Source organism: Saccostrea echinata, unplaced genomic scaffold (assembly GCF_033153115.1).
Source record: "Saccostrea echinata isolate AGI-Se365-2 ecotype Australia unplaced genomic scaffold, CSIRO_AGI_Sech_v1 ptg000028l, whole genome shotgun sequence".
NCBI lineage: Eukaryota > Metazoa > Mollusca > Bivalvia > Ostreida > Ostreidae > Saccostrea > Saccostrea echinata.
Genome location: NW_026889777.1, coordinates 5486478 through 5505872, shown reverse-complemented (window position 1 = coordinate 5505872; position 19395 = coordinate 5486478). Strand labels below are relative to the sequence as shown.

At 31.7% G+C, this 19395-nt stretch overlaps 1 protein-coding gene across 1 annotated transcript; it reads right to left on the bottom strand.

The window, feature by feature from the left end:
- Positions 1–1841: 1841 nt before the first annotated feature.
- On the bottom strand, positions 1842–8260 carry LOC133193662 (dnaJ homolog subfamily C member 1-like). The gene is made up of 10 exons (XM_061329616.1): positions 8126–8260; positions 7904–8005; positions 7264–7310; positions 6779–6950; positions 6276–6546; positions 5221–5366; positions 4753–4872; positions 4320–4383; positions 2965–3359; positions 1842–2453 (listed from the first exon to the last, which is right to left on the bottom strand). The coding sequence occupies exons 1-10, from the start codon at positions 8258–8260 to the stop codon at positions 2376–2378; spliced, it is 1530 nt and encodes a 509-aa protein (XP_061185600.1). The 3' UTR covers positions 1842–2375.
- Between the last annotated feature and the right edge of the window lie 11135 nt (positions 8261–19395).

Below are 19395 nucleotides of genomic sequence, written 5' to 3'. Positions count from 1 at the left end.
AAAAATGCCATTGCAGCATGCATTTATTACTTTACATTAATTAAACCTATTAGGTGAAGTGTGTATTTGTTTAAGGGGATGAAACAGTAATGCCTTTGAACTGTTGCATATCTGACATAATCTAGATGTCAAAATATTACTGAAGCTGTAATGCATAATTTTATCTGTAACTTCTGGTTGTCTTTCTTCTGAGAATTCCGAACGAACACTCCTGAAGAAAATGAATCAATGGCTGATGGTGTTTTATTAGAAACTTAATTTCTTCAGAATTATAGTGCCAGTTAATATCAGCGAGCGAGAAAGCAAAAAGTGATGAAGCTGTTCCATAAAACACGGGACCTGTTACAGAAGTAGGACAATCAAAGAACAAACAACTTAATAGCAGAATCCCTGACGGAATCGAACTCATTATCTATAGCTTTGGTAAAGCTAGCAATAAACAGTTATCAATGATGCTTCAAGTAAGAGGAATATACCAAAAGATGCAAAAGAAAAATAATGACATGTACTGAAAAAGATATAGTAATGTAACGGCGACACGTACAGAATGTTGTCTGATAATTTTTAGCTCTACTATTCAAAGATTAGAAGAGATCCTGTGGTGGTAAGGTGCCCATCGTCTGTCTGTAATTTTTCAAAATGCTACACTCCTACATAAATTCTTCGTTTACAAGTACACTAAGATGAATAATTAATTCTGTGTGAATAATATATATATTTAAAAGAATGGTGTATTAATTCTTGGTTACTTAAAAGAAAGAAAAAGAGAGAAGTTTATGTAAAATTTAGTTAAACGCTTTTCGTCCTATAGTTTTGGTTCTGGTTTCAATAAAACATGGCAAACAACTACTCGTAGACTACACCAAAGCTATAATTTGGGTATCGATGCAAGATGAAAATTCAATAATTCTGCACAATTCAGTAAAAATGAATCGTTGCGCATACCAAAAGAAAGGATGAAATCTTCAGATAATCAAAGATATCTGAGTGGATGTTCATTCCAAAAAAAATCATACTGACAAAACATTCCGGGTTCCATTGATCAGTGATTAAAGTATTGACCTGAACAAACGTTTTTATCGTATTAATTCAATTCCTCGAAAAACCAAAAGTACATTTTTTTTTCAACAGAATAATATTTTTTAGTATCATGGTTCCGTCTGGCAAACTTTTTGTACCCTTTTAATACATGTTATCAAATAGGGATCTTAATTTGTCCCGGAATAAATACCTATCGACACTAAACAATGCCGGAATGAACTGGCTTTGTCGGTATAGAATTATGTGAATCAATTGAAGGTCTGAGCCGCTGAATTTTCCTTGAATTTCCTTTCAATTCAAACAGGAATAAAATATATAATGAAACTATTGTTTGACGTTTGCAAATTTTTCCATGACAATCCCCCTCCAACCAACACCAGTAACTCAAATCAGTTCTAATACATACAAATTCAACGCAACAGTTATATTAATAAAACCTAATTTTATGACTCCTTTATGTCAATTGGTGTTTCTCTACCTCCGTCAATATGGTTCTGTCTCTTAAGTTTCCTTTATTCTTATTTTAAGGCTAGCCAGCATTTTGTCATAATTTTCAAAGTGCTGATTATCAGCAGCATTTGGAATCCCTTTCAAAATCAGCTGACATCTTAAGATTAACAACTTCACATAAAGAATATTTCTGGCATTCATTACTCTAAAAATTAAATAAGTTACAGCGATATGCAAGATATGCCTTAAGATACGTCAATATTTTTAAAACTTCTTAAGGTGTGTTTGTGTAGCGATCTTTGTGAGCGGATCAATGGATCTGATTTTAATCAGATTAGTTTGATAACACATTTTTCGAACAAGTTTATTAAAAAATTGCTGTTAAAAAATCTAAAAACAACTATCCTTCTTTAGAAATTTGTAAAAATAAATTTGGCAAGTACAATAATCCTATGAAGCACACTCTCTAAGCTTAACAATTAAGTCTCAATATAGAGATGACAAAATCTTGTATCTATATTTAAAACAATGATTGTTCTGTAACTGAATGACAGCTACTTTTGCATGATATCTAAATATAGTTTTTTTAAATATTTTGTAAGCTTCCATGCTTACTTTAATTCTTCAATAAGAATCCATACAGTACATCAAAATATATGTAAGATGTGCCTATTTACTGACTAATTTTAATGCATGAATTTTCTTTGGATTTTTAAGTACATGTATACTCAGTCCACAGTCTGTGAGCTGACCTATGGTTTTAAATGTGCAACTGGGCATTGTTTACATCATGTTCTGATCTTTCATTAACTCCCAAACAGAAGGCAGTGTTCACAGCACAATTGAATTTTTTTGTGAGAAAAATATGATTCAGATTTATGTCTTCAGTCTTTCTTTCCTGTCTGTTCTTTCTTCCTCTTCACTAGTTCTGCTAGGTACTTATATCTGGATATACAATCCTCCTGTTGTAAAATAAATAACATCAATAAATTTTCATTATGTGTGGTACATGTACAAAGCAACTCCCTAAATTGACATAGAACTTAATACTAAAATCTTTCAAATTTTAAATACAAATTTCATTCAAAGTATAAATATTTTGATAAAAAATTGTTCAAATAGCTTTTATAAAAAGAAATATGAAAGCATAACGTTTAAGAAATCATAATATGAATCAGCAAATACAGAAATCTTTACATGTAGATATATTGCTTGTTAATCTATGTTTTGTGTATGAGTAAGAATATCAGCCAGTAATCAATTTAAAAAGCGTTCTGGTATGTTTTTCTTTCAATTCTCACTTCAATTAACTGTCTGTAGCAATGAAACTTTAAAAACAGTTGAAAAACATGATGTCTCACCATATTTTTGTATATCTGCAAACAATTACTGTAGTGTACATTCATAAACATCTATTGTGTAAGTGAAAGTTGTTTCTAAGGATACAAAAAAACAGGTACAATTTTTTTTTACCTTTGATTTTCCTGGAATATGATCTGCTATTTTCTCCCATCTTTGGTCTGTTCCTTTTGGGTGTTGTCTCAATGCCCATTCTAGAATTGTCTGCTGGTTTTTATTCCAACCATCAGATTCATCAGTAAGTTTTAAAATGTCTTGAGTATTATCACAGGAAGCTCCTTCTTCTGAGGTAGAGTTATCCCCCTTAGAAGAACTCTTTAGTGTTTCTACATCAGATATCATCAATGTTCTATCTACTGTCTTTTTGGAAGCTTTGCTTCTTTTTCTGAGTTGTATATCACCATTTTGAGATGCTTGCTTTTCTTGTTGACTGTCACCACTTTCAACTGACTTTTGAGATATGATGTCATCTGATATAACCTGAGATTTCTTAGCTTTTCCCACTCCCCCTACAAATAAAAATTCATTGCACAACATTTCATACTTAAACATATATATGAATGTACATCATTGATTTCAAAAGGGACATCATTGTATCTTTCAACACCAACTACTTTGTTGTCTTATTTTCTTTGTTGCCTTATTTCTTGAAAGGACAATATTCAGTACTGACCAATATTTTCTTGAAAGGACAATATTCGGTACTGACCAATATCTGCCCCAAAATCAAACTTTGAGAGAGAAATCTATAATTATGTTCTAAAGCAGAGGTATCTGCAGACTTGAGAGCATTACCAATTTTTCATCAGCCATGATGTCCTATGTTAGATATGACATCAAAAAGATTACGTAAATTCAAATTTTCAATGGTTTTGAGAGAAAATAGTGTATTTCATGTCGATATTTTGATTAAAAGTCATCAAGCACACGTCTGCACTAGCTCTATCTTTTGATATAATGTGTAGAATTATAATATCAATCAAATGTGTGAATATTGTTCTGTAGCAAGCTTGCGCTCAGTAAATTCTATACTCAAAATAACACAAATTTTGTCCATTTCATCCCTTATCTTGAAAATAATGAAAAATTCAAATAGTTTGTGACGTCAGTGAAACAAGCATTGATGATAATCTCCTTCCAAATTATATAATTTTTGTTAATTAAGAATTTTTGTACAATATGTATACAATTTTGTACATTTCTAGAGATTTTCAAAAAAAAAAAAAATATGCTTTTACCGCATATAATTCTTTGTGGAAAGAAATGGTTACTGTATATCCCTACTTTTCAAACAAAGGTCCATCACATTTTAATGTCATCAAAAAGTTCTCCTCCATTTTTGAAGGTTGCCAAAAGAAAAAAAAAATTCTGCATATGATTGGCCATGTCTTAGAGATGCAATCCAAATTTAGAATTGTACAATTTTTTAAATGCTTGTTGCTGCACTTGCTTTTTTAAATGTTTGTTACCTTGCACTGATGTAGATAATGTCATAGCATGACTGTCCTTCATCTTTTGGCACCTGGCAATTACCTGAAATAAATAGTGTGTGTCTATATGCTACACATGGTTGTAGAAATATAACTAATATTTTTTTCTACATATAAATTTTCAGAAAATACATGATTATACATTGTATATTCATGACTATAACATGCAATGACAAAAAAGAACAGAATAATTATTAGTAACTGTAAATCACAAATATTTCACAATTTTCATATGACAACAGCAGTCATTTAATACATGTAAAGCTTCCCATCACATAAGGTTTTTAAAACTTGCCTCCATCTAGTAAGATAGGATTTTACTTACTCCTTTAAAGTAAAATATGATTTACAGTAAGTTACAGTGAATTAATCAGGATTTGATTTGTATTAAGCCTAGACAACTATAACACACCTCCTCAGTGGGCCTCCCCACAAGGTCCGCTATTTTCTGCCATCTGTTGGGGGTACCTCCAGGGAATTTGTTGGCAGCCTTTGCAAGTTTTGCCACCTCTTCATCTGTCCATTCCCCACTCTACAAAGTAAAACCCCTTGTCAATTCTTGGTCACAAATATCCTCTTTAATCTTACACTCATTTTCAAAATTGTACCAGAAGAAGTATTCTTTCTTTTTTAATAAATAGGCCAAACTACAAAATTTATTATGTTTTTATAAGCAGGCCTATAAAATAAATTAAATTCTGGAGGGGTCTATTACAGAAAGGGGGATGGAGAAAAAGATACCCTTGTCTTAAATTCTTACAGATTTGCTATGTGAATTTAAAGAATTTCCACAAAATTGACCCCCTCTCCATCACATTTTGGAGCTGATATACATGTATACATATACAATTATTTGTGAGGAAATAGCCACTTTACAAACCTTGACCTGTTTGTATTCCCGATCTTTATCACCTGAATGTTTGATGACATTATTGTATACAACTGCCTCTCCCTCCGCTATTTTGATTGTTTTTGGATTCAATCCTGCATCACACCGAGGCTTAGATTTCTCTTCTTTTTCCAGAACTATAATTATCATTGAAAATATTAAGAGTATAAAATTTAGATACACTAAAAATTATTGAGAAAGAAATTACAGAATAGAAAGATTTCAGAATCTGTTAAACACAGATATATTATTAAGACAAAATTATTTAATTAACAGAATAAGAAGATTTCAGCATCTACATACGCATATATATAAGTATATATATAAGAATATTCTATAGATTAATGAAACCGCTGCACAAATCCTAGGCATTTTCTAATTTGATCGGAATTTAAGGAAACTTATACCGGACTGTACATTTTTACCCCAATTCAACTTAAAACTTTACGAATTGAAATTATACAACTGAGCTGTTGATATTTGTGCAGCAATACCAGCAAACATTGGAATATTTTGCTTCTAAATATACCTTGTTTCAGTCAAATAAAATAGAGCATGCCCTTGTGCCGAGGCATTTTTGTTGATGTCTATTATAATCTTGTGTAGTAAAGAACAATGACGTCATAATATGACGTCATAATGTGTACTTGCTATCTCATGTCGCGGGTACCAAGTATGTATTAGACTATAAGTTTTAACCTTCTCTGTAAAATAGATATAGTCCTTAGGCATTTTAATTAGTTTCTTTGCATAGACATGCCTATACCCAGCCTTAACTCACCTGTGTATATTAGTAACTCAAGGAGATGTCAATTTACTGTAAATAACACAGACATTTTTTTCCACTGAGACAAAGTCTAATTTATGTAAAAATTCAGTTTTCATTTGGCCAAATTCAGTGTTGCTCAAATCCAAGAGTATGTACAATGTTATGTTGAGATTCATACTCTTGATGTTTTCAGAGCGGACAAATGATAAGATACTTGAATGTAATATTGATATCATTTTTTCCAAAGGCTGATAAAAAATATTAAAATTATCCTCACGTTCTTCCTCTTCTCTCATTCTTGCTTCCTCTTCTTCCTGCCTCCTCCTCTCTTCTCTTTCTTCCCTCCTCTTCTTCAAATTTTTTGGAATATTGACAACTGATATCACAGTGAATATGGTTAATACAACCGGCCATAGTTGTGATATACGAGGGCGAGGCACGGCCTCCAATCTAGCTTCCAGTAGAGTGTCTATTTTATCCTCTAATTGTTGACGTGCTTTTCTGTTTTTACTTTTTGCTTTTTCCCTCATTTCGCCAAAGTTTTCAGACTACAAATATGTTGCATATAACATATAAAAAATATAAGTCCTGGAAAAATTAGATTTAACTAATTTTACACATAAACAATTGAGAAAAGGTTCCTTTTTGTACATAATAATATGTAAGTTTAAACTTATTAATAAATGTAAATTTTTAAATTACCAGGAAATATTTCAAATCTACATTGTATAACCCCCAAAAAAGTTACATCTGAAAAATTATAAATAAAAAAAAATGTACCAATGTGAATTTCTTCTCTGCATACACCGCCCACATTACAATATACTGGCCCACTGTTGTGATAACGAAAATAACTACAAAGAACTCCAACAGTCCCATCTTACGAACACGACGGTAGTAAAAGATCGGCTGCCGCCAGTCAGGCAAGCCATTCTCTAAAACTAAGTGATACCTGAAACATGTCAAAAACAGATTGAGACTTATCATTAGCAATTAATTTGTGAATGAAATGCTATATCTTGTATAATATTTTAACAGCAGAATATTTTTGTTGAAAAAATGAAATGCATGTTTACCAAAAGTTTCAACTGTTGATTTAGTATCTTCATAATGAACACTATGCCTTACAAGTAGAATATTCAGGTCAAAGTACATTTAGAAATTGAAAGTATTACTTATTGTTATTTTCATAATTGTTTTTTTTTTTTTTTTGAAGTGTCATTAACCATTGGAATGCATGGATGCAAATGGCCATATAAGCAAACCTTTTTCTTTTTTCTTCATCTTTAAGAGTTTCATATATACCAACCAACTGAAAAAGACAAATTTGAATGTTAGCGTCAACTCAGAAATGTTATTCGTGCATTAAATTGATATTTAAAAAAAAAAAAAAAATTAGGTTTTCAATTTGGGAGAGAATGATCATGATTCAGGTTCACTTGGTGAGCCCATGCAAAATTGATCACTGATATATTCAATTTTCTGTACATTGTCAAGAATCTGACACACTGTGTTTGTAAAAAGGTCTTGTACAATCACTGAAATTAGCTTTGTAACTTGATCTACCTATGTATCTTCATTTAGCTGCTATGTACACTGTAGCTTGATTTAGGTATTTTAATACACTTAAGTCTTCACAAGTTTGTTTTTTATTTGAAAGAAACAAAAATTCACAAATATCTGACAACTGATATTTGAAAACTTTTAAAACTTTGATTGAAATTGCTCTGGCAGCTGTCTGGAGGAGACACATGTTGAACAGCATTTTCTCCTGAATTGTTATCAAACCAGTTCAAAGCTAATAAAGCTACTCTGAATAGTTTTGTAAGAAATTCTAGCTACGGATACAAATGTATGATTGTACCGGACCTGTAATGAGAATGATTCTTAATGAATTTTACTAACTTGTCTAAATTTAACTTCAGCATTTTCCTCTTTGCTTTTGTCAGGATGAAGAGTGAGTGAAAGACGTCGGTATGCTTTCCGGATCTCGGAGGACGAAGCTGTCTACATAAAAATAAAAAAAAAAGCAATGAATTCTATATGTTATAAGGCAAGCACTACGACAGACCAGGCAGATGTTCATAAAAAATACTGGAATCATTTACAGATCGAAAGAGGGCTTACCGAAGGGACCCCTAAAACATCGTAGAAATTTTGGTTTACTTCCTCTACTAAATCAAAAAGCTCTAAATCATCAGTGTCCCAAGAAAATGCAGACTTAGCGAGAATAGTCCACGTTAGTAGGTAAAACAACTTCATGCTCTTTTGTCCTGTGGAGGTAAAAAAAAGTTTATTAAGGTGAAGGTCAAATCTGAAACGGTATCCACACAATTTGTCTTCGCGCTATTTAAAACCACAGGCTTCGGGTGCAAGTGAAAACGGTACCTGGTGAAAACGGCCTTTGGAAAATATGCAAAACGGCACTTGAGAATAGTCAAAACAACAATTAATTTTTTTTTTGGTGGATATTTTTTAAAATTAAATTTTTAATATTAATGACATATATACAAATACAAATATTTATTGGCACAAACACAATTACAATAATTGGCAAAGGCACAACACATTATAAGAATCATCAATTGTTCATACATAAATATACAATATTTTAGTATAGAATGTGAGGCTATACATAATTATAAATCATACATCATTTGTATAATAATTATGTAATGCAATCATTTATAGATGAAATATATGGAGATAACGAACAGTATTCAAGCTCAAAAGTCCATTAAACAATACAAAATAGGAGCAGAGCAAACACGGACCTCTAAACATCAGAGGTGGGATCGGGTGCCATGGAGGAGTGAGCATCCCCTGCCGACCGGTCACACCCGCCGTGTGCTCCTTGTCATGATCGGGAAATAACGGAAAAATCCGTCGACAATTCAGTGTGTAAATAATGGCCTAACAATTAGTATGAAAAACGTCAGTCAGCATTTGACTCAATGATAAATTGTATTTGCTGACAAGGTCATTGTATCGACCATAGAACTTACGAAATGATGACTTTAAACGAGACAGCTGATATTCTTGTTTCATCAACTTGTTTGTCAATAATTTACCTCGTTTTAGAAATTGTTCATACGTAGAGCATGCTCTTGCGTATCGAATCAACTGAGAGATATATACCCCGTATGCAGGTGATGAAGGTATATTGCTGCATAAGTAAGGGAAGATGACGATTGAAAAGTTAAAGTCATCATGTTTATCATAAAGCTTAGTTGTTAGATTACCATTAACGTCTTTTTCAAGTAAAATATCCAAATATGAAACAGATGTGTCAGACTCTGTGGTATCTTTTATCTCAAGCTCACCAGGATATATCGTATCGACATAAGAATGAAAATAGCCATAGATACAAGACATTTTTTATAATGGTATATCTAACTATAATTTCTATTATTGAATAAAATATCATGATGTTTATGAATCCACAAATAATAATCTATTGGTACATGCACTTATTTCTTACTCTTGATTTATTATTTCGTCATATTCTGAGATGTGTACTGTGTTTACTTATTTTCAGTTGGTCAAAATTTCAGTTCAGAATCTGGTGCATCATAACCTATTTATTTTTAATTTGTATAAAATTCAGTCTAGAATCATGCACACATCAAAACCTACATTTAATATGTTTATTTACTTTTTCATTGTAAAAAAGTTTATCTTTTATATTTAATTATTGTCAGAGATAATGTAAAATTTAATAAATTTAAGAATGTAATGTAATCTGACAAGTACGAAAGCCCAGAAGGCTCATTCGAGATTCGAGTTTCGAAATAAGATATTCGAAATTCGAGTTTCGAGAATCAAGATCCAAACTAACCAATCAAAAGGCGGATTCAATAATTGATTACTTCCCTTTATTAAATTTTTACTATCAAGAAATCACTGAATATATTTATAACAAATGGGTCATCTGCTTAAATAATAATTCAAGAAAAAATATTATAGGTATCAAAACAAAATAAAAATGAATTTTGGGTAACGTTTTGAAAAAAATATATATATATAATCTTATTTTCCTCATAAAACAAAACAATAGATACATCTATAGAATATTATAATTGGTCTTATGGTTGAATTGCGAATTTAGTAGGTCGATAATTTATTTAGTTAGCACATGGATGAGGGAGAAAATTATTATTTATAAGAAATACTAAGGACCGTCTTTAAACTGCACAGTAATTTAATTAAGGATACATTTCATTACTTTTAAGGGTGCGTTTGTGCAATTAGACTGATCTACTATTTGATATGGAATAAAATAAATTCCAGTCTGTATTGTACATGTATACAATTTTTAATTAATTCAAGTATTCATAGCCTTAGACCAAGATAAGTAATTGAAAACTTATTTTTTTATGTATTTCTCCTATTGGGCAACATTGGTGTATATTCCCTTCTGCTAATGTGTAGGCTAATGTGAAGTCACAGATTTCACCTAAAGCGCATCATTGCCGAGTTGCGGATAGGCAAAGAGAGGGAGTCGCCCCCTCTCAATAGAGGAGGTGGGGGGGGGGGGTCGGAAGACCACTTTCTGCGATCTTGGAGACATCTATCATTGTCATTTTTCAAGTGAATATAATTATAAATCATTTAAACATATTTTTATGATGCAGAAATTAAAATATCCACTTTTAATAAAATTGAGAAATTTTAAAATCCTTACACAGTACTTGGAAAATATGGAAACTTCTTTACTGAATAATCTTAGTATAATTTTTAAATTGTTTTATGTTTGACTTCCTACTAGGGCTACAACTCCTTAGGATCTCCGTAATGGTGCAAGTGCGGGAGTGATTCACTACCGCACAGATTTCGGCTCAAATTATCATGCAGTAAGTGGGTATTTTATTAACATATCTTACCTAGCTGAACTCATAAAATGTAGTTATGCAAGACATGAATTGATCCAAAAATATACAGAACAATCCGTATATCGGTTATTTTTCGTGTATGTCAACATCACAACTTGAATTTATCCGCCATGTTTACTGACCTTGATCGATTTTATTTTGGGACAACCAATGAGAATTCGGGATCTAGGGGAGCGGATCTTTTAGGATTTCTCTTATTTCATGCATAAATATTTACTTTTTTTGAAAAAAAAATATCACATGGAATGCTTTTATTTATCGAAGTTTAGTGATACCATACAACACAATCATTTATCAACGCCGTCATTTGCTTTATCAAATGATTATAAAATTCAAGCGCAAGTCTCAGTACATCACGCGAAAACTGTCATGGCTGCTGAGGAGAACGACTGGTAAATGTTGATAGTGTATAAAAATTCCGTCTTATTGGAAGTAAGTTGTATGTAAAAACTATTTATTTTGCCTGCAGTCGCCCGTATCTGAAAAATATATTTGCACCATTACGGAGATGCAGTGGAATATTGTAGCCCTCTCCTGAAAATATCAGATTAAAAAAATCGGAGAGGGCTACATTATTGCAGCTACAAAAAACACACAGACCAAAAAAAGAAAACATACTTTATAGTAATAAAAGTAATGTCAATTAAATGATTTGATTTCAATAAATTATATTTTTCTCCTTTCTAGTTGTATATACTTTAACAAAATCAAGGTACTGAATGCTTAAAATATACCAAATATAAAAAAAATGTAGAGAGATCATGACAAGAAATGATAGAATTCACTGAAAGATTTCAACTAGAATAATCAATTTCGGGTCTCCTGCATGATTTTGTTTGACAATGTTTTTTTTCTGATATTGGGTTCAAAAACCAAGGCGCACGCGAACGCTAAACATAGAAAAAACTTGGAATGGCCTTATCATTCCTATTCGAGTAGTTCTTGACTCGAGCAAAAAAAAGGGTGGGGGGGTGGTGGGGGGGGGGGGTAAACAACTCTCCTAACTGTAAATGGTCCGTGTTTTCTATGGGAAGGGGGTTTCCAAAGTCAACGTGTTTCCTCCCTCCCCCTCTAGATCCGCGAATTTTTACACGCTCGACGCTTTTTGCAGGTTATCGCTTGCCTGTATGAACACGGTGCTGGCCGAAAGAGTATTTTTTTTAAAAAATTAACTCCCCTACCTCACACATACATTTTTTTTTCTTGTAAAATGAGTTTTCTATGATTAACTGATTAAGGGCAATTTGGGAGTGCATATAAGATTTTTTTTTCTCCCTCATTATGAATATAATGTACTTTCGAAAGTCTGTGTGTATACATGTCCAATTCATTATGGTACAATGAAAAGCAATCATGCATGAACTGAAACTCATTCTTTTTTTTTCTTTTTCTTTTTTCTTTCTTTTTTTTTTTTTTTTTTTTTTTTTTTGATGACAAAACTTCCATCTGTATTATATAGTGTCATATGAGCAAATTAAAGTGGGATTAAAATGAGAATAAAATTGTGATAAGTTTACAGGGGCAAGGGGGCTAAAATGCAATCGAAATAAGTTATACACCTGTATTATACTACACTTACATCTAAGTACAACGTTCTTTGGAATAAGCTATTCCAACTAATGTAAATGTAAGGAGTCGGTGACGAGATGGCGAGAGTTCATCTTGAAAAACACACAAAGTACTGTTCAAAAACTACAGAATTTAGCTGATATTAAGCCCTTCATAACAAGCAGAGATAAGGTTCAGCTACTCTATTCTTCCTTAAATGTTATAGAGATTTACTGTCAATGCATTTCAAATTTTACAAATACACATAGTATATTGCCAGTAAAGGTAAACAAATAAACTTCATTATACATTTTACGTAACACTTAGTCAGAAATGTTATTTTCTGAAATAAATGACATCCAAAACGACAAAATAATAAAATGAAAGTTTAAGTCTATTGTGAATTTTTGAAGCAAATTGAATTCCCTCTCTCTCTCTCTCTCTACGATTTCATGCTTGTAATTTTGCCTTGCAACAAAGGAATTAAATTACACCTGCACACAATTTGAAATCATTTGTTGTAGTAGAATCTAAAGTGATCTCCATTTGCAAGGCGAACAAGTAAAATGCAGCAGTTTAGTCTTGGCATTTGAAGATTTTTATTTGGCTTTGGTTTGTGTCTTATGTAGTTAAAAAATATCTGCAGTTCAAAATTATTTACGCTTCAAAATTATTAACGCATGAATGATGTTAACAAGTGAAATTGCAAGCTCTTTGTCAAGAATACAAATTTCAAGCAATCTGATACATCGGAGATAAATTACCTAAGATTTATAATAAAAAAAAATTAATTGGGGGTTCTATATTGATCATGTAAACGCAATGCGTGGCAATGTATCTAAAATTCTTGCAAAATTGCAATCTCATGACAATTATCATTAAAAAAAATCATTTATCTACATAAGTCTAGGAAGTCGGTTAGAGCTCTCACGCTTTCCATTGATAACGGTGAACGGTTTCTGGTCACGTGATGACTAGAGTTCAGCTCACAAACAGTTACTTTTCAAAGAATGCAACACTGACTTTGTATTATATTCTACACAACAGAAAGAAAAGTTTTGTATCGTTTTTAATTCAACAACGAGCACGTGTCTCTTTTAATCGCATCCTTGTATTTGCTATATCTTAATTCGTACAAAGAATGCAATCTTAATCGTTGTAAAGAATAAGTTTTCTTACTATTTTGATCCTACAGAATTAACACAGTCACAGCTCTGATTTATGAAGACATTAGTTTTAAGAAGAGAAAATATATTAAGATTCCAATATATGAGGTTAAAATTTATTTTAAAAAGACACTATATCAATATGTGTAAAATAAAATAAGAGCCATTTATTTGACCAAGCATAAGGATCAGATGTTGCATATGCAGTACAATGCATGTACATGCATGTGCAGATACATGAAGCAGGTTGATTCACGTGTCTTTATTGCATGAAACAAGCAGAAATATTAGCCCACCACCACCCTCCAGAAATCTCGAATTTATACTTATCTCTCAAATGCTTAGCAGTTATCTTGTGAAATTTGCATAAGGTAACTCTGGATGTACTCAAATGATCTCCCTTTGAACGACGTAAGTACAACGTTCGTTGGAATAAGCTAATGTAAATGTAAGGAGTCGGTGACGAGATGGCGAGAGTTCATCTTGAAAAACACATAAAGTACTGTTCAAAAACTACAGAATTTAGCTGATATTAAGCCCTTCATAACAAGCAGAGATAAGGTTCAGCTACTCTATTCTTCCTTAAATGTTATAGAGATTTACTGTTAATGCATTTCAAATTTTACAAATACACATAGTATATTGCTCTTAAAGGTAAACAAATAAATTTCATTATACATTTTACCTTACACTTAGTCAGAAATGATATTTTCTGAAATAAATGACATCAAAAACGACAGAATAATAAAATGGAAGTTTAAGTCTATTATGAATTTTTGAAGCAAATTGAATTCCCTCTCTCTCTCTCTCTCTCTCTCTCTCTCTCTACGATTTCATGCTTGTAATTTTGCCTTGCAACAAAGGAATTAAATTACACCTGCACACAATTTGAAATCATTTGTTGTAGCAGAATCTAAAGTGATCTCCATTTGCAAGGCGAACAAGTAAAATGCAGCAGTTTTGTCTTGGCATTTGAAGATTTTTATTTGGCTTTGGTTTGTGTCTTATGTAGTTAAAAAATATCTGCAGTTCAAAATTATTTACGCATCAAAATTATTAACGCATGAATGATGTTAACAAGTGAAATTGCAAGCTCTTTGTCAAGAATACAAATTTCAAGCAATCTGATACATCGGAGATCAATTACCTAAGATTTATAATAAAAAAAAATTAATTGGGGGTTCTATATTGATCATGTAAACGCAATGCGTGGCAATGTATCTAAAATTCTTGCAAAATTGCAATCTCATGACAATTATCATTAAAAAAAATCATTTATCTACATAAGTCTAGGAAGTCGGTTAGAGCTCTCACGCTTTCCATTGATAACGGTGAACGGTTTCTGGTCACGTGATGACTAGAGTTCAGCTCACAAACAGTTACTTTTCAAAGAATGCAACACTGACTTTGTATTATATTCTACACAACAGAAAGAAAAGTTTTGTATCGTTTTTAATTCAACAACGAGCACGTGTCTCTTTTAATCGCATCCTTGTATTTGCTATATCTTAATTCGTACAAAGAATGCAATCTTAATCGTTGTAAAGAATAAGTTTTCTTACTATTTTGATCCTACAGAATTAACACAGTCACAGCTCTGATTTATGAAGACATTAGTTTTAAGAAGAGAAAATATATTAAGATTCCAATATATGAGGTTAAAATTTATTTTAAAAAGACACTATATCAATATGTGTAAAATAAAATAAGAGCCATTTATTTGACCAAGCATAAGGGTCAGATGTTGCATATGCAGTACAATGCATGTACATGCATGTGCAGATACATGAAGCAGGTTGATTCACGTGTCTTTATTGCCTGAAACAAGCAGAAATATTAGCCCACCACCACCCTCCAGAAATCTCGAATTTATACTTATCTCTCAAATGCTTAGCAGTTATCTTGTGAAATTTGCATAAGGTAACTCTGGATGTACTCAAATGATCTCCCTTTGAACGACGTAAGTACAACGTTCGTTGGAATAAGCTAATGTAAATGTAAGGAGTCGGTGACGAGATGGCGAGAGTTCATCTTGAAAAACACATAAAGTACTGTTCAAAAACTACAGAATTTAGCTGATATTAAGCCCTTCATAACAAGCAGAGATAAGGTTCAGCTACTCTATTCTTCCTTAAATGTTATAGAGATTTACTGTTAATGCATTTCAAATTTTACAAATACACATAGTATATTGCTCTTAAAGGTAAACAAATAAATTTCATTATACATTTTACCTTACACTTAGTCAGAAATGATATTTTCTGAAATAAATGACATCAAAAACGACAGAATAATAAAATGGAAGTTTAAGTCTATTATGAATTTTTGAAGCAAATTGAATTCCCTCTCTCTCTCTCTCTCTCTCTCTCTACGATTTCATGCTTGTAATTTTGCCTTGCAACAAAGGAATTAAATTACACCTGCACACAATTTGAAATCATTTGTTGTAGTAGAATCTAAAGTGATCTCCATTTGCAAGGCGAACAAGTAAAATGCAGCAGTTTTGTCTTGGCATTTGAAGATTTTTATTTGGCTTTGGTTTGTGTCTTATGTAGTTAAAAAAATATCTGCAGTTCAAAATTATTTACGCATCAAAATTATTAACGCATGAATGATGTTAACAAGTGAAATTGCAAGCTCTTTGTCAAGAATACAAATTTCAAGCAATCTGATACATCGGAGATCAATTACCTAAGATTTATAATGAAAAAAAAATTAATTGGGGGTTCTATATTGATCATGTAAACGCAATGCGTGGCAATGTATCTAAAATTCTTGCAAAATTGCAATCTCATGACAATTATCATTAAAAAAAATCATTTATCTACATAAGTCTAGGAAGTCGGTTAGAGCTCTCACGCTTTCCATTGATAACGGTGAACGGTTTCTGGTCACGTGATGACTAGAGTTCAGCTCACAAACAGTTACTTTTCAAAGAATGCAACACTGACTTTGTATTATATTCTACACAACAGAAAGAAAAGTTTTGTATCGTTTTTAATTCAACAACGAGCACGTGTCTCTTTTAATCGCATCCTTGTATTTGCTATATCTTAATTCGTACAAAGAATGCAATCTTAATCGTTGTAAAGAATAAGTTTTCTTACTATTTTGATCCTACAGAATTAACACAGTCACATCTCTGATTTATGAAGACATTAGTTTTAAGAAGAGAAAATATATTAAGATTCCAATATATGAGGTTAAAATTTATTTTAAAAAGACACTATATCAATATGTGTAAAATAAAATAAGAGCCATTTATTTGACCAAGCATAAGGGTCAGATGTTGCATATGCAGTACAATGCATGTACATGCATGTGCAGATACATGAAGCAGGTTGATTCACGTGTCTTTATTGCCTGAAACAAGCAGAAATATTAGCCCACCACCACCCTCCAGAAATCTCGAATTTATACTTATCTCTCAAATGCTTAGCAGTTATCTTGTGAAATTTGCATAAGGTAACTCTGGATGTACTCAAATGATCTCCCTTTGAACGACGTAAGTACAACGTTCGTTGGAATAAGCTAATGTAAATGTAAAGAGTCGGTGACGAGATGGCGAGAGTTCATCTTGAAAAACACATAAAGTACTGTTCAAAAACTACAGAATTTAGCTGATATTAAGCCCTTCATAACAAGCAGAGATAAGGTTCAGCTACTCTATTCTTCCTTAAATGTTATAGAGATTTACTGTTAATGCATTTCAAATTTTACAAATACACATAGTATATTGCTCTTAAAGGTAAACAAATAAATTTCATTATACATTTTACCTTACACTTAGTCAGAAATGTTATTTTCTGAAATAAATGACATCAAAAACGACAGAATAATAAAATGGAAGTTTAAGTCTATTATGAATTTTTGAAGCAACTTGAATTCCCCCCTCTCTCTCTCTCTCTACGATTTCATGCTTGTAATTTTGCCTTGCAACAAAGGAATTAAATTACACCTGCACACAATTTGAAATCATTTGTTGTAGTAGAATCTAAAGTGATCTCCATTTGCAAGGCGAACAAGTAAAATGCAGCAGTTTTGTCTTGGCATTTGAAGATTTTTATTTGGCTTTGGTTTGTGTCTTATGTAGTTAAAAAATATCTGCAGTTCAAAATTATTTACGCTTCAAAATCATTAACGCATGAATGATGTTAACAAGTGAAATTGCAAGCTCTTTGTCAAGAATACAAATTTCAAGCAATCTGATACATCGGAGATCAATTACCTAAGATTTATAATGAAAAAAAAAAATTAATTGGGGGTTCTATATTGATCATGTAAACGCAATGCGTGGCAATGTATCTAAAATTCTTGCAAAATTGCAATCTCATGACAATTATCATTAAAAAAAATCATTTATCTACATAAGTCTAGGAAGTCGGTTAGAGCTCTCACGCTTTCCATTGATAACGGTGAACGGTTTCTGGTCACGTGATGACTCCTGATCTCCCTTTGAACGATGTACATGTAACAACAATTTATAATTTTCTTTCTTCGAAAAGGCACAAGAAGTCAAATATTTTTATTGACCATGTTTATCGTTAAATAATCAAAATATGACATGACTACAAAATACAATGCTTGTTGAACTATTGGGATAATACTGGTCATTTTGTTTTACAATGACATTTTTCGTTAATTTTACCCAGGACCTATAATCCGTCCCTGATTTTACCACTTCTTTTTTTTTTATCATGTGTCACATGTAAAATGAGGTCCGATGAATGAAGTTTACAATATAAAATATTATTCAATCAATCAGGGATGAAAATTATGCTATGGGTATATTATTTACATATGTGTGTAATTAACACTTGCAAGATCAAAGGATTCTGGATAATATTATTTGTTTTCTAATTTGACAGAGCATCAATTAATCATATGAATGGGTATATGAAAACTTTAATTATTAACATTTTTTTTTTTTTTTGTTACTTAGCATGCTTAGTGGATATATTAGCTTAATAGCTTGTATGCCATTGACACCTAACATTTTTCTATTGATTTTGACGTTTGACCTTTGCGCTGCAATGACTTGATATATATTCCCAAAGCTGACATGCAATAAAAACAGTTACTATACAATAAAGCGTTGCGGCGGTGTATTACATCTGATGATTGATTTGATCTGAACATTTTTTTTGAAATGTTTAGACATAAAGCAACACATCTAGTCACAAGTTATGACAACTTTACAGGTTGGATTTAACTGTCAATAACCATGATAATATAGTTTCTATCAAATACCACACTTCACAGTAATTCATTTCACGGTATTTTAGGCGTTTCATATATTAGCATTTACTATTCGAATTTATACTGTATATATTGCACCGATTGAAATAATTTTTAAAAAGTCAGGTAAAGCTAATGAAATATTAATTATTTTCTGCATTATTATAAAAAAAAATTACAACCGAATAAACGCAGTACAGTTAAGGCAACATTTTCTATAAAAAGGCACCAAAAACGAGACACTTAAAGTTCAACCGTCTTATTTTTTAGCATGAAACTCTATCTGAAATGTCTTAATGGCTTTATAAATAGTTTATCCATCGCTTTTAACATCGGTATTTTTTGTCATCTTCTGACCCTCTACAGTCACGTGAGCTCCGATTTTAGGTCAAAATATGAAATGTCAAATTTAACCGAAAAGTGCAAGGGCAAGGCAAACAATATTTGAACTGCACAATGTTTCATTGTGTCCCTTAGTATCCATCCTATCGTAAAACTGATGCTCATTCAGTCAGATTTCTGAGATATTTAAGTTATTCATTGAAAACAAACA